The following is a 17455-nucleotide window of genomic DNA, read 5'->3' on the forward strand; positions in this document are numbered from 1 at the left end:
GAATGCCCAATTCCCACTACATCGTAGGTCCTCGTGGTGGCACGGTTACCTCAATCCAGGTGGCGGAGGACAAGTCTCAGTTGCCTCCGCTTCTGAGACAGTCAATCCGCGCATCTTATCACGTGACTCGCTGTGCATGACACTGCGGAGACTCACAGCATGTGGAGGCTCATGCTATTCTCCACAATCCATGCACAACTTACCACGCAAATCCTTTTTATAAAAAAAGGTTATAAAAAAGTTGACTTAATGTTTGTAACTGTTACATATGATGATTTATGATGTGAAAGTGTGTAAGAAAATATAAAAACTTATTCCAAATAATTTGTAGATATTTTTTATAGAATCATTTTTCCTCTGTCCCACTTTACCAACTCTGCCTGAAATAAAAAAAAGAATCTGGGATTTGGTTCAAAAGAGGGTCTCTAAAGGTTCATCTTCCCAGTATTAATATTTCTTAATTTATGCTTTTGACTAAGGTAGGAGACATCCTAAGATTTCTATAAAGGTATAATGTCAGGTTATGTGGCATTTGGATCATAAACAAAAATAACATTTCCTAAAGTGTCCCACTTTGCACATATTCACCCTACTGTGTATAAAAAAACTAAAATTAATTCAATGTAATTTTTATTTTAGTTAGCTTTGGAGTTATGAAAACGTAATTCAGTTGAGTTTTTTTCCAGTGGTTTCAGTTTTTATTTTTATTTCAGTTAACGAAAATGTTTTCATATAGTTTTTGTTTGAGTTTTCGTTAACATTAACCTTATAATTGATATTTTGTGTTGTACACATTAATGCAAATTAAGTAAAGGTAAAAACGTTATAAATATGTACGTTTCTGTGTAGAAGCTATTTATTTTCATACGTCATGGTTGTTGAGCAAACAAATGGTTTTTTTTTTTTCAGTTATTATCGAAATAAGCGTAATAATAATAAAAATAAAATTGTAATTGCTATATTTTAACCCAGTGTATTACACATTAATTTCTTTGCAAAATACAGATTTTGGCATATTTTTAGTTATTAAAAAAAAACGTAAAATTCACACCCCCAATCTAATTCCGTTGCGGATGTGAATATAAAACCTAGTGTATTGTTTTTGTCAATATTTCACTACGTTAAATTGCCCCTCCAATTACATTTGAGTCTTTAGCATTTATTTTTTTTTTTTAATTGTACCAAAATAATCAAATCAAACTAAACCGTAGCCGAAATTCAGAATTCAAGATGCATTACATGATTTAGTAAAGCATTCAAATGGAATAGAATCAGAACAGATACTTCCAGTCCTAGTAGTCACTGGCTTAACAGTTTATTCTGGTATGTAGTTCACTAAAGTTTGCAGTAATGTGCAACTAATTCAGGGACATAAACAGTCTGTTCAGACTGAATGTCTGCTAGAATCACCCTGTACTCGACAAGTTGCCCGTGGGTGATAATGACATTAGTCAAGCACCAATATGTGCTAATTATGGATGTCTGGTCTTTAATCTGGCACTAATAAATTCATTCTGGCAGTAATTAGTAGTTTAATGGCGTGAATACAGTCATCTGAGATTTGAAATGGGTATCAGAATCTCTACTAGAATGTGAAAATATATACCGTAAATAGCCCGTAATTTAGTCGCTCTGTTGGCCGGTTGCGTTGAGCTGTTCTTTAAACCAGACAGCTAAAAAGTGGATTATGTGTTTGTGTCACCTCTTGAATTGAGCTTGTTTAATATCCTCCGTGGACTTTACAGTACTGCAGGTGCTTTTCTACAGACCTCACTGAAGCTGAGCATCAGTTTTGTCCATTCAAATTATTAACTTAAAGGGGACCTATTATGCAAAATTCACTTTTACGTGGTGTTTGAACATAAATGTGAGTCGGCAGTGTTTGTACACAACCACCCTACAATGTTAGAAGTCCACCCACTCCTCTTTCTTATATTTCTGTTAATCAAAAACAGTGTCTCAAAATGACTGGTTTTCGTATCCGCTCTAAAGTGACGTCACTTTAGAGCAGGCCACGGCCACGACTGGTGACGGACTCCACCCTATTATCATAGATCCTCCCCTGAGTGATCGACACACAGTCCGCCATTTTTTTCCGCGCTGGAGCAGCTACAGTGAGAAGAATAATGTCTCAACTTCGTAAGCGTCATATTCATGTACTCCCGGCATCAGAGCCACTGAAGACGCAGTGGACAAGTTTTGTTTTTGAAGAAAATGTTCCCCAAAACATACCAGAATTTGTGTATGTTTGTGCAAATCATTTTACACTGGACTGCTTTGTGAATGAGGGTCAGTATAAAGCAGGATTTTCAAAGAATTTGACTCTCAAGCATGGATCAGAACCAACTGTTTGTGTTCCAGCTTTATATCCTGAAGATGTAAGTATCGCACTTTATATTTTGTGAATGTTTGCAAATCGCCTTTCCGAATGTGCTTGTTAGCTGATTCCACGGCTAATGCTGCTGAAGTTACCATTGTCTCTGATTGTATTCACAGAGACCAGAGCTATGTCGTTATAGCTTGTTTGCACATGACGACACGTCACTGCGTTGCTGTGGCGTGAAATGCAGATGGAGGGCAGGAAGTGATTTTCTACATAAGAAGCACTATCACAAACTCAAAATGCCTATGTTTTGCGTCATTTACAGTTGCTCATACATATATGGCTGAACTCCGGTATTTACGGTGTCAGTCATATTGGTTCTGATTTGTTGTTGCTATAGTATCCGAAGCACTAGCTGTAAAGGCACAGCCCTCTTCCGGAAAGGGGGCGGGGAGCAGCAGCTCATTTGCATTTAAAGAGACACACACGAAAACAGCGTGTTTTTGATTCCACCCAAAAAGAGGCATTTACAACATGGTATAATAAATGATCCATGGGGTATTTTGAGCTGAAACTTCACAGACACATTCTGGGGACACCTGAGACTTATATTACATCTTGTAAAAAGGGGCATAATAGGTCTCCTTTAAAGTGTAAATCTGGTTTCAGGCCTATTTAAAGTGGCAAGCTCTCCCATTATTCTTTAACAGCACTGTTTCCAATGAATGGCAGATCTTCATTGGCCATTTGGGACATTCTAACCTGTGTTGCGATGATGACTTGGATAATTAGCCTAATTTTTCTGACCTCGTTTTGTTCTAGGCCCTTTAGCAGAGCTTCTACACAAGTTAAGCTTAATCGACAGCATTTGTGGCATAATGTTGATTACCACCAAAATTATTTCACAAATAAACCATGATTACCATAAGGCACTTCAGCGGAAGTGAATGGGACCAGAGCATAAACATTCAAATCCTCACTGTTTCAAAAGTATAACCACAAGACCAAAACATTATACGTGTTAATATATGATATATGATTTTAGTGTGATAAAATTGCAACTTTATTGTCACATCATGTGGCGTAGTGGACTAAAGCACTGAACTGGTAAGCAAAAGGTTGTTGGTTCAATCCCCACAGCCACCACCATTGTGTCCTTGAACAAGGCACTTAACTCCAGGTTGCTCCAGGGGGATTGTCCCTTTAAAAAGGGCACTGTAAGTTGCTTTGGATAAAAGTGTCTGCCAAATGCATAAATGTAAATATCAATGTAACACTGGTAAGTCCTATAATCTGGTAAATGCCCTAACGCCAGTAAATCCCTAATTCTGTCTCACCAAAATCATATTAACACATAGAGGGGTGTATTCTTTAAATGGCTGTGCCACTTTTTCAGCGCAAAAACCTGTCTTATTCACTAACCACCCACAATCTGGTTTAAGCAGATGCAATCAATACTGAAATTGTTCTGCATCTTGATTATTTAAATTAAGTCATTGTCATTCCTTTCAGTGCAAACACGCTACTTTCTATGTAAATTAGGCTTATTATAGATTGCGCTTGATTTGAAAAAGGCCCAGCGCAATTTGCATCGCGCTATTACTGTCAGTTGAAAGCAGGCGGTAAATTACATTTAATAGAAAATATATGTTTGTGTACATTTTCTATTGATCATACTAGCAGTAATTCATCAAATAATCATCAAATGATGCAGAAGAGTGTTATAACTTGGCATATATCCAGATGCGAGGTCAAGGCTGTTTCTCAGTATATGGGGGCCCTGAGGTAAATCCTACTTGGAGGCGCTTTTACCGGGCGCAATTCATTCTTAGTGAATTCGCCCCATAATGTTTGTGTAATGTTTATGGACTGGCCCCATTCACTTCCATTGTACAGTAAGTGCCTTACTTTAACTGCAGTTACATTCTTTCTTTCTTTCTTTTTTTTAGTAAGTCGATTAGAGGAGCGAGAGGCTGAACTCAAGAGAGAATATAATTCCCTTCATCTGCGGCACACAGAGGTTAGAGAGAGCAAATGCATGATTTGAATCCAATATTCAGTGGTTTTACAAACAGCTGCATGTCATACTCTTTAATACAAATTAACTCACCCTCTTGTTATTTCATCGTCAGATGATCCATAACTACATGGAACATGTTGAACGCAACAGGCTGCAGCAGACCGGAGGAGAGACCTCTGACACAGGAACAATGGGCAGAGTTCGGTAAGAATACATATTTGGCTGCATGGTCCTATTCCACATTTCTTTGTGAGTTGACTCCAATGCACTGTGCCTTTGTCTGCAATAGAAGATATTTTGACATGATTGAGAATTGGCTTTTGAAAAGCAGATTGCTTCCTATGTTTTATTGTTTTAGAATTTAGATCAAATTAGATGAGGACAAAGGATGAAAAAAGAGGCATCTTATTCGATTGACAGTTTTTTTTTGTTCGCATTTTTCTCATGAAACAGAAAAGAGCGTCCCCTGTCTCTGGGAATCTTTCCCATGTCAGGTGGAGGCAGTTCACTGACGTCTGATGCCCAGGGAAGAGTAGAGACTCCTGGGATGGAGGGGTGGAGATTCAACCAACTCACTCATCAACGCTCCAACACTAGCCTCAAGGTAACTGGATAAACACCACACATCGTTACAGTAATCCTATGGTTATCCTTGATATTTATAATGTATATAGTAGAACTCGGTATATCTATACTGTATATAGTGTGTATGTATGTACACTGGTGGCCAAAAGTTTGGAATAATGGACAGATTTTGCTCTTATGGAAAGAAATTGCTACTTTTATACACCAAAGTGACATTCAACTGATCACAATGTATAGTCAGGACATAAATAACGTGAAAAATTTCTATTACAATTTGAAAAAAAAAATTCAGAATGTCTTAAACTACTTCAAAGAGTTCTCATCAAAAAATCCTCCACGTGCAGCAATGACAGCTTTGCAGATCCTTGGCATTCTAGCTGTCAGTTTGTCCAGATACTCAGGTGACATTTCACCTCATGCTTCCTGTAGCACTTGCCATAGATGTGGCTGTCTTGTCGGGCACTTCTCACGCACCTTACAGTCTAGCTGATCCCACAAAAGCTCAGTGGGGTTAAGATCCATAACACTCTTTTCCAATTATCTGTTGTCCGATGTCTGTGTTTCTTTGCCCACTCTAACCTTTTATTTTTGTTTTTCTGTTTCAAAAGTGGCTTTTTCTTTGCAATTCTTCCCATAAGGCCTGCACCCCTGAGCCTTCTCTTTACTGTTGAACATGAAACTGGTGTTGAGCGGGTAGAATTCAATGAAGCTGTCAGCTGAGGACATGTGAGGCATCTATTTCTCAAACTAGAGACTCTGATGTACTTATCCTCTTGATTAGTTGTACATCTGGCCTTCCACATCTCTTTCTGTCCTTGTTAGAGCCAGTTGTCCTTTGTCTTTGAAGACTCTAGTGTACACCTTTGTATGAAATCTTCATTTTTTGGCAACTTCAAGCATTGTACAGCCTTCATTCCTCAAAACTATGATTGACTGATGACTGATTGACTGATTTTTGACCTAATATTGACCTTAAGACATGCCAGTCTATTGCATACTGTGGCAACTCAAAAACAAACACAAAGACAATATTTTTGTTTTTTTTGCCATTAACAATTTTATTGATTCCAAAATTAAAATTAACACAGACAACACATGAAAACACGGAATCAACTTTTATCCATATATGCCCCCCCCCTCCCTCCCATCACCCAACATACATCCCAGTGGTCAGACATTAAATAGCAACAAACCCACATATAAACATGCAGTTCAAAGAAAATACTCTGACATAAAAAGACATAAAGAAATTAACCAACCAACCAACCAAAAAAAAAAAAAAAAAAAAAGAACAAAGATTCCACATATTAATTACAGAAATTATCCAATTGTCCCTCTCCACTACTCCTTCCCCTCAACCCCCCAGGAAGGCCAAATAAGTGCCCCACTTCCTGCCATAATCACCCAACCTGCCCAGTAGTCTATATGATAGCTCCTCAAAAGCTGCCACTCTGCCCAACTTGGTGCACCCGGCGACTTCCATCCCCTGAGTATCACCTGCATGCCAATCATCACGCAGGTAAGGACCCAGTTTTTTATATGTTTATTTATAATATTAATTCCCACACCATCACCCAAAATACAAAGTCTGGGGCAAAATAAAATCTTCGTGTTCAAGACCTCGCAAACAAATCTCTGAACCTCAGACCAAAACTCCTGAATCTCAACACAGGACCAAAAAACATGGGCCACGTCCCCATCCTCCAACCGGCATCACCAGCAAGTAGGTGTGTCTTTAAGGCCAAGCCTGTACAGTCTAGAGGGGGTCCAATAAAGACGATGCAGAATCTTAAATTGAATGAGGTGCACCCTTGAATCCCTAGACATAGACTTGACATTTTTAAAAATCCTACCACATTCTCCATCTTCTAGTACTAAATTCAGGTCTCTCTCCCATAACTTCTTAAGAGATGTTAGAATCCCTCCCCTTAACTCTGAATTAGCCAGGAATAGTACGCTGAAGCTTCGTGATCTTTTCTAAAAGCAGCAAGCACCATCTCAAGAGTGTCTGCCGATTTAGGGGGCTGCGTACTACAACCAAAGGTGGTACAGAGTAGATGGCGCAGCTGTAAATACCTGAAGAATTGAGATCTGGGAATCCCAAACAGCTGTATAATATTTTCAAAGTATCTCAATGCTCCATTTTCATACAGGTCGCCCAGCATAGTAACACCCTTCTCAATCCATTCTGTCCAGCAGAAAGGGGACTTGTTAATGCTCAATTTCGGGTTTAACCAAATACTTGCAGCAATGTTCAGATAAATGTCAGAGTTGAATACGCGAGAAACTTTTGTCCACACTAAATGCATGTGTGAGATAACGGGATGTGTCTTTACTTCTCTGGACAGTTTGGTGGAAAGACTTTGCAATGGCAAGATAGGGGCAAGGAACTCCTGTTCAATAAAGAGCCAGGGAGGGGCTCTCTCAGGTGGAAGTGACCAATGTGCCAAATGTCTGTGACCAAAAGCATAATAGTAATACAAAATATTGGGGAGACCTAACCCACCTTTGTCAACTGGCCTGTGTAACTTGTTAAAATGCATCCGAGGACGTTTACCATTCCAAATAAAGGATTTAGCAATACTATCAAATTGTTTAAAATAAAAGAGGGGAACTTCAGTGGGGAGAGACTGTAGTAGATAGTTGAATTTTGGAATACAATTCATTTTAATAACATTAACCTTCCCAATCATAGATAAATGTAATGAAGCCCACCTGCCCACATCGCCCGAAAACCTTTTTATTAAGGGGTCAAAATTAACTCTAACTAAATCAGACAAATTTGCTGGAAATAAAATGGCCAAATACTTAATGCCCTGTTTGGGCCATTGGAAGATGCCCGGCTGGACAGCTGTTACTGGGCAGTACGCTGTCAGAGCCAAAGCTTCGGATTTAGACCAATTGACTATGTATCCCAAAAATGTAGAAAAGGAACTGATAATTCTGTGGAGGCAAGGCATAGATCTAATGGGGTCGAAGACGAATAATAAAATATCATCTGCATAAAGTAAAAGCTTATGCGCCATACCTCCCGCCATCACCCCTGGAAAATCATCTTCCCTTCTTACTGCGGCTGCTAATGGTTCCAGGGCAAGAAAGAACAATAATGGGGAAAGAGGGCAACCCTGCCGAGTGCCCCTATCCAGAGTAAAATAATCTGAAATTAATCCATTTGATTGTACCGCTGCTACAGGGTGTCTATAAAGTAACTTAATCCATCCAATAAAAGTATTTCCGAACCCATACATTTCCAAAATCTTAAAAAGATAATCCCATTCTACCATATCAAATGCTTTTTCGGCATCAGGTGAGATGGCAGCGACCGGAGTCTGATCATTCGCCACTAACCACATGATATTAATGAGATGCCTAATGTTATCAGAAGAGCTACATCCCCGAATAAACCCCACCTGATCTATATGTATAAGAGATGTCATAACTTCACTTAATCGGTTAGCCAGAATTTTTGCCAACATTTTTACATCTAGCTGTATCAGGGAAATTGGATGATAACTTTTACACTCGCTTGGATCTTTGTCCTTTTTAAGAATCAGACTGATCCGGGCTTTTGTCAATGTTGGGGGAAGTTTTCCATTCTTTAATGATTCTGTATAAACTTCTATCAAAAGTGGAGCCAATTCTGTAGTATAAGATCTAAAAAATTCAGCGGCAAAGCCATCTGGCCCGGTAGTCTTGCCTGTAGGTAAGGACTTAATTACCTCATCAAGCTCCTCCAAGTTTATCTCAGAATCAAGAGAATTTTTTTGCTCAGTCGTCAGTTTAGGAAGTTCTAATGGTTCCACAAATTTTCGAATGTCTTCATCAGTAGACGAAGACGTGGAGCTATAAAGATCAATATAGAATTCTTTAAAAGCATTATTAATATCAATGACCAAGGTAAAGATTTCACCACCAGCAGATTTCACTGAGGGAATGGTAGAAAAAGACTCTCTCTGCTTTATATATCTAGCCAAAAGCTTCCCTGCTTTGTCCCCTGACTCAAAATATAACCGTCTTGCCCTGAATAACCAAAACCTCTTTCCGCGACAAAATAGTATTATATTTGTATTTCAATTGGGTCAATTCTCTGAGGCCATCAGATGACATTTGGCGCTTCAGCTCTGCCTCAGCATTTTTAATATTCCCTTCTAACTCCACTAGTTCTCATGCTTTGGATTTTTTGATGAATGAGGCATATTGTTTTATCCGACCCCTAAGAACCGCCTTAAGTGCCTCCCAAGCCACACCCACAGAGGATACTGAAGACCAGTTGGTCTCCATATAAACATTGATTTCAGTCTTTAACATTTGTTGGAAATCAGGATTTTGCAAATGGGATACATTAAAGCGCCAACTATATGATTTTGTTTTTCCTCTGTGTGTGGCAACATCTCTAAACTCACCAGGGCGTGATCTGAGACTAAGATGTTTCCAACTGAGCAATCAACAACAGATAAAATGAGGGACTTGACATTTAAAAAAAATCTATTCTAGAATAAATCTTATGAACTGATGAAAATTTTTTATTTTCCCTCCCAGATGGGTTCAAAAGTCACCAAATATCTACAAGACCAAGATTTTTACACATCCTGTGAAGCGTCAGTGTTGCTCTAGGGGGCTTAAACACATTTGTTTCACTATGATCAAGGACTGAATCCAGCAACAGATTAAAGTCTCCTCCCAATGTTATATCAGGAGGGGTGCCAGCAGCTTGCAACATCCCCTCAAGATCTAAAAAAAAGCCCTGATCATCAGTGTTAGGTGCATAAATATTAGCCAAAATCAACCTTTGCCCCTGAATGTCTGCTAAAACAATAATGACTGAGAAATTTGAATTGTAGATGTTTATTGAACAGTATAATGACCACCCTACTCTTACTTGAGCCAGCACTAAAGAAAACATGCCCACCCCATATCTTCCCAAATTTTTCAGCTTCCTGCAGGGAAAGATGTGTTTCTTGAAGAAAGACTATGTCATATTTCTTATGCTTAAAAAAAGAAATATGGGGTGCCCCAACCCATTTTTTTACCCACTTTTTATGGGGTGCCCCAACCCATTCGCATTCCATGTGGAGAGAGACAATCCATTCATATTAACATTTGACTTATTGATATAATGAAAAAAATAAATTGTGTCAAAAGCAAGATTATACAGACCACATTCCCCATTAATGCAACAATGAAACCCCGAACTTTCCCCCTAACAAAACTAACAGAAAAAAGAAAAACGTGCGCATTAACCCCGCGCATGACAGCGCCAACCGGCGTCAATCCGTCTAAACTCAAAAGGTCCATGTATGCATTGAGAACCCCCGCGACAACTTTGCCATTGGATTGCTCAAGTCCGGTGCTTCTGCACAAATTTTGTGAGGCAAAATTTAATAACAGAAAATACTTTGTAAAACAGACCCCAGCCAACAGGCAGAATAAACACAAAGAACATGTAGATTCATTCACGGACCTTTCTTGAAGGTGTGTTCCTCCATAAAACAAACTCCAGCTGATATAAAGCCGTTCAGTTTCCTTGGGCAGACAGACAATTTTTCAGTGAGCCGGCTGTTATGAGTGCAGCAGCTGACGTAATCATTCTAATGTCCCTTAAAAATACTCCACAAAACAAACTCCGGCCAACAGGAGGCATAAGCGCAAAAAATGATCAGATTCATCCACAGCTGACCCGAGGCAGTATTATTCAACAAAACAAACTCCAGCCGCTAGGCGGAGCCAGCACCTAAAGAAACAAAACAGGCATCCCGGTTCCTCAGATGATCAAGAATCAAATTCACTTAAAGGCTGTGTAAAAAAAAATACACCATGACTTACTCAGTCCTTCAACTTTATAAAAGACGTCCTTTATGTGAGCGTGTAGATATTTTGTGGTCATCCATAGTGTCCATTCTCAATCTGGCCAGGAACTTCAGTGTAAAAGCAATCTTCCGTCAATGCAAAAGTTTCTTGGAGTGTCATGCCACAAAACAAACTCCAGCCGTTAGGTGGAGCCAACGCGGAAAGAAACAAAAATGGCACCCAACTTCCTCAGACAGTTGAGACACTGAACAGCGAGTCAGTCAAGTCACATAAGAAACGCCCAATGACTTACTCACCCATAGTTTGTATGAAGGCCAGTGCCTTTTTGGGGCATAAAAATACTTTGCTGCCGTCCTTGGTGTCTATTCTCAGTTTGGCCGGAAACATCAGTGCAAAAGCGATCTTCCGTTGATGTAAGAGTTTCTTACATTCCTTGAACCGATCGTGTTTCACTCTTGTCGAATTCGCAAAATCCGGATACAAGAAAATATTGTGATTCTTCCAAGAAAGCTTTCCTTTGCTCCTCGCCTGGCGCAACACGAGATCTTTATCGGATGATCTCAGAAATTTGGCCAGAATTGACCGGGGCCTGTCTCCCTCAGCAGATCTGCCAGCCGGGACTCTGTGAGCTCACTCGATTTCCAGCTTATGGCCTGTTATGTCGAGCAGACTCGGGAAGAGCTCGTCTAGGAATTTCACATTATCTCTACCCTCTTCACGCTCAGGAATTCCAACAATTCGAATATTGTTCCTTCGATCCCTATTTTCAAGATCTTCCAGTTTTTCAAAAATAAATTCTAAATCTGTTTTGGACGTGGGCGGATTAGTGGATAATTCCCTTTCTGATGATTCCAGATAATCGATTCGTTTCTCAACTTCTGTCACTCTTGTGACCAACTCAGAGAATTTTTTTCCATCGCCGTAATAGATCGACGTATTACTGCGAGATCCTCCAAGTCAGCAACAAACTTCGTCAGCATCACCGAGATGTTGGAAAGTTGATGCTGGATTTCATCTCCCGGCATGCTTTCCATATCGAGTTCCCGGCTCGCAGGGCTGCCAGAGGCCTCAGCTTGAACACGTAAGTGTCTTTTAATGTCTCCAGAGTCTGAGGATTTTGACTTCTTTGCCATGTTTACCTCAAAGAGAAAATATGTAACTAGGTGTATCGAATCTCACCGGTTATAACATGAAATTAATAAAAAAAACAGCAAGGTGCGCAGAGCTAGCCGCTCACACGGCTGCTTCTCGCATGGTGTCCAAACAACTATTCACACAAAGACAATGTTAAGCTTCCTTTAACAAACCAAATAGCTTTCAGCTGTGTTTGATATAATGGCAAGTGATTTTCTAGTACTAAATTAGCAATTTCACATGATTACTCAAGGGTAAGGTGTTGGAGTGATGGCTGCTGGAAATGGGGCCAGTCTAGATTTGATCAAAAATTACTTTTTTCAAATAGTGATGGTGCTGTTTTTTCATCAGTAATGTCCTGACTATACTTTGTGATCAATTGAATGCCACTTTATTGAATTAAAGGACCAATTTCCTTCAGAAACAGCTAAATCTGTACATTATTCCAAACTTTTGGCTGCCAGTGTATATCCATCCATCCATCTGGCCAGAAACACACTGACAAAAGAGATTAAAGTGGCTAAAAGAAGCTACTCTGAGAAGCTGATAAACAAGTTTTCAGCTAACGACCCTGCATCAGTATGGAGAGGTCTAAAAGACATTACTAACTACAAGACACCATCCCCCAACTCTTTAGGGAATCAACAACTGGCTGATGACCTGAAAGTGTTTTACTGTAGATTTGAAAAGCCCAGTCTCACACTCCACTTCACACAAACATTAACACCTCCTGCAATTAATACCTCCTGCAACCCCCCTCCTTCCCCCTCCTGCTAATCAACCTGCACTTAAGATCAGTGAATAGGATGTGTGCCGGGGCTTCCGGAAGCAAAAGACAAGGAAAGCACAGGGCCCAGATGGTGTTTCACCTACTTGTCTAAAATCCTGTGTTGACCAGCTGGCCCCCATCTTCAAACAGATCTTCAACTGATCAATGGAGTAGTGTGAAGTTCACTGCTGCTTCAAATGCTCCACCATGATCCCTGTCCCAATGAAACCCAAAATCACAGTACTTAATGACTACAGACCTGTCATTCTGACATCTGAGGTCATGAAGTCATTTGAGAGACTGGTGTTGGCCTACCTGAAGGACATCACTGGACCCCCTTCAATTTGCTTATCGAGCAAACAGGTCTGTGGATGATGCAGTCAACATGGGATTGCATCATATCCTGCAACATCTGGACAGACCATGGACATATGCAAGGATTCTTTTTGTGGACTTCAGTTTGGCTTGCAACACCATCATACCAGCTATTCTCCGGACTAAATTAAACCAACTCTCTGTTCCCACCATCTGTCAGTGGATCACCAGCTTTCTGACGGACAGGCAGCAGCTAGTGAGAATGGGAAAATTTCCTTCCAGCACCTGTATGATCAGCACTGGTGCCCCCCAGGGATGTGTGCTTTCCCCACTACTCTTCTCCCTGTAAACAAATGACTGCACCGCCAAGGACCCCTCTGTCAAGCTCCTGAAGTTTGTAGACGACACTACTGTCATCGGCCTTATCCAGGATGATGATGAGTCTACATACAGAAGGGAGGTTGAACAGCTAGCTGTCTGGTGCAATCAAACAACCTGGAGCTGAACATGCTCAAAAGAGTTGAGATGATAGTGGACTTTAGGAGGAACACCCCAACACTGACCCCTCTCACCATTCTAAACAGCACTGTGGCAGCAATGAAGTCATTCAGGTTCCTGGGCACTACCATCTCAAAGGACTTGAAGTGGGAGACCCAAATTGACTCCACTGTGGAAAAAGGCCCAGCAGAGGTTGTACTTCTTTCGCCAGTTGAGGAAGTTCAACCTGCCACAGGCGCTGCTGATACAGTTCTACTCAGCAGTCATTGAGTCTGTCCTCTGCACTTCAGTAACTGTCTGGTTTGGTTCAGCTACGAAATCAGATATCAGAAGACTACAAAGGACAGTTCAGGCTGCTGAGCGGATTATTGGTTGCCCCCTGCCCTCCCTTCAAGAGCTGTACACTTCCAGAGTGAGGAAAAGGGCTGGAAAAAGCACTCTGGGGACCCCACTCACCCAGCCCACTACTTTTTTGAACTGTTGCCTTCTGGTCGGCACAACAGAACACTGAGCACCAGAACCGTCAGGCACAGGAACAGTTTTTTCCGTCAGGCTGTCCACCTCATGAACAGTTAAAACTGCCCTATTGAGCAATAATTATGTGCAATACACAGCTTAGTCTATTTATATTTGTCCAACATATCCTACCTCTTCTGCCATTACATTCCCTTGCACTATCGGTATAAAACAATTGTATTTGTACATACGTGTGTGTATATATTATTATTATTATTATTATTATTTTTGTCTTATTGTGTATATCTAGATATACTTCTATTTTCTATTTGCTTTTTATTTTTTTAATTTTTTTTATTATCTCTGTCTTGTTGTTGTATTGTTTGCACTGGAAGCTTCTGTCACCAAGACAAATTCTTTGTATGTGTAAGCATATTTGGCAATAAAGCTCATTCTGATTCTAATACTGATTCTGATTCTGATACTGATTCTTATCTATCTATCTCTCTCTCTATCTATCTATCTATCTATCTATCTATCTATCTATCTATCTATCTGTCTGTCTGTCTGTACAGTATATACTGTATACTATATACATACTGTGTGTGTGTGTGTGTGTGTGTGTGTGTGTATATATATATATATACACACACACACACACACACACACACAGTATATAGGATCTTATATATATATTTTGGGTTGATATCTTTGTTTTTCGTGTTGAGAGCTGTTTGTCTATTTTGGCAAGCCGCACATCATAGATGTTGGCTGATGAAAAGGGAAGAAAATATGAGCTATGGTTGGTCGACAGATGTTGCCACGGAAACGTGAGGCACTGACAACGCATTACAAGTACTAGTCTTGTAACATTAGTAAATACGAACCATTTTCCCACTGTTTCAACTTAAATAATGGTTTAAATAAGATTTTAAATATTAATGTTACAGTTTCTGAACTAATACCATTCATCTTTCTGATTTTTATGAAAGGCTATGTTGTAAGCTTGTTGGAAGTTCTGGATTTGTTATCTGCAGGAGTTTTTCTGTTTTTTAGAACCACATTTAAATTTTATATAAAATATTTTCATAAAGAAACAGTTTGAATTAGGCTCAATATTTATTGCATTATATAAATAAATAATATCACAAATAGCTTCAGTTTAAGGACATTCAGTCACACAGAGCGATCATTCCTTTAACATCACAGTCCTGATTCAATGCTCCAATATCCATGTTCACCTCCATGCAGTAGATACTCTTCAAGTAGTAATCACAATTTTAAAGGGATAGTTCACCCAAAAATAAAATTCTAACATCATCTACTCACCCTTATTTCATTTCAAACCTGAATGACATCCATAGAACACAAAGGAGATGATAGGCAGAATGTTAGGGATTTGACAGCCTCAGTCACTATTCACTTTCATTGCATCTTTTTTTTTTTTTCTCCATACAATGAAAGTGAATGGTGACTGAGGCTGACATTCTGCCTAACATCTCTTTTTGTGTTCCATGAAAGAAAGAAAGCCATGCTGGTTTGGAACAATATGAGGATTAGTAAACAACAACAGAATTTTGGATTATCTGTTCCTTTAAGTACACTGTGGATCTCTGCTTTAAATGTTCTCATGTATCCTCATGATGCATAAACTGTATTTCTGTGCCCAGCAATGCTGGATCCCAGCTCACAGCACAAAAACACGAACGCATGTGAGAGCTGTTGTGTTTTGTGTTGTGCCAGTGTTGTAAAGAACAAGCAAACAAATAAAACATGCCGCATCCCAATTTTCTTGTCCAAGCAGTTGGAGTCGGAGAGCACTCCAAAGAAAAGGGATGGTAAGGATATTCTGGAAGCTTGGGATGCGCTGGCGAACCACTGCAAGGTAGCCGGGCTCTATGTCGACAGACAGTGTGTTGTCTAAATCGTTGTGATCTAATATTCAAAAAATTCCATGTCAACATTCACAAAACATTGTTCAGAGTCTTAGCTGAATGCAACTACAAAAATGTAGTGATTCCAGATTATTGATAAACTGTAATGAATAATAGAATGTTATAATTAAGTGATTCATATACAAACACAATAAATAAAGTAATCAATGTCAAAGGGATAATTCACACAAAAATGAAAATTCTCTCATCAGTTACTCACCCTTGCCATCCAAGGTGTGTATGACTTTCTTTCTTCTGCAGAAGACAAATGAAGATTTTTAGAAGAATATCTCAGCTCTGTTTGTCCTCACAATGCAAGTGAATGGTGACCAGAACTTTGAAGCTCAGAAAAGCATTTAAAGGCAGCATAAAAGTAATCCATACAACTCCAGTGATTTAATCCATATCTTAAGAAGTGATATGATAGGTGTGGCTGAGAAACAGATAAATATCTAAGTCCTTTTTTACTATAAATTCTCCTCCCTGCCCAGTAGGTGGCAATATACACAAAGAATGCAAATCGCCAAAAACAAAAGAAGAAGAATGTGACAGTGGAGATTTATAGTAAAAAAGGACTTAAATATTGATCTGTTTCTCACCCACACCTATCATAACACTTCTGAAGATATGGATTTAACCACTGGAGTCATATGGATTACTTTTATGCTGCCTTTATGTGCTTTTTGGAGCTTCATAGTTTTGGTTACCATTTATTTGCATTGTGAGGACCTACAGAGCAGAGATATTCTTCTAAAAATCTTCATTTGTGTTCTGCAGAAGAAAGAAGAAGTTTACATACACTTAGGTTGACGTTATTAAACCTAATTTTTTTAACTACTCCACACATTTCATATTAGAAAACTATAGTTTTGGCAAGTCGTTTAGGACATCTACTTTGTGCATGACACAAGTAATTTTTTCCAACGATTGTTTACAGACAGATTGATTCACTTTTAATTGACTATATCACAATTCCAGTGGGTCAGAAGTTTACATACACTAAATTAACTGTGCCTTTATGCAGCTTCGAAAATTCCAGAAAATAATGTCAAGTCTTTAGGCAATTAGCCAATTAGCTTCTGATAGGAGGTGTACTGAATTGGAGGTGTACCTGTGGATGTATTTTAAGGCCTACCTTCAAACTCAGTGCCTCTTTGCTTGACATCATGGGAAAATCAAAAGAAATCAGCCAAGACCTCAGAAAAAAAATGTGGACCTCCACAAGTCTGGTTCATCCTGGGGAACAATTTCCAAACACCTGAAGGTACCACATTCATCTGTACAAACAGTAATACGCAAGTATAAACACCATGGGACCACGCAGCCATCATACCGCTCAGGAAGGAGACGCATTCTGTCTCCAAGAGATTAACATAGTTTGGTGCAAAAAGTGCAAATCAATCCCTGAACAACAGCAAAGGACCTTGTGAATATGCTGGAGGAAACAGGTAGACAAGTATCTATATCCACAGTAAACCGAGTCCTATATCGACATAACCTGAAAGGCTGCTCAGCAAGGAAGAAGCCACTGCTCCAAAACTGCCATAAAAAAGCCAGACTACAGTTTGTAAGTGCACATGGGGACAAAGATCTTACTTTTTGGAGAAATGTCC

At 39.4% G+C, this 17455-nt stretch overlaps 1 protein-coding gene across 8 annotated transcripts in view; it reads left to right on the forward strand.

The window, feature by feature from the left end:
* LOC127450215 (C-Jun-amino-terminal kinase-interacting protein 4-like) overlaps positions 1 to 17455 on the forward strand; it is a 70181-nt gene that overhangs the window by 9107 nt on the left and 43619 nt on the right. For 5 of the 8 annotated variants that reach the window (XM_051714104.1, XM_051714105.1, XM_051714106.1 and 2 more), the window contains exons 3-6: positions 4273 to 4343; positions 4456 to 4547; positions 4797 to 4947; positions 15710 to 15793. In XM_051714104.1, coding sequence (XP_051570064.1) covers positions 4273 to 4343; positions 4456 to 4547; positions 4797 to 4947; positions 15710 to 15793 — 398 coding nt within the window. The remainder of the gene's footprint in view (positions 1 to 4272; positions 4344 to 4455; positions 4548 to 4796; positions 4948 to 15709; positions 15794 to 17455) is intronic. The other 3 variants (XM_051714103.1, XM_051714110.1, XM_051714111.1) reach the window with 2 other exon arrangements.

This window comes from Myxocyprinus asiaticus, chromosome 13, assembly GCF_019703515.2.
Source record: "Myxocyprinus asiaticus isolate MX2 ecotype Aquarium Trade chromosome 13, UBuf_Myxa_2, whole genome shotgun sequence".
Classification (NCBI taxonomy): Eukaryota; Metazoa; Chordata; class Actinopteri; order Cypriniformes; family Catostomidae; genus Myxocyprinus; species Myxocyprinus asiaticus.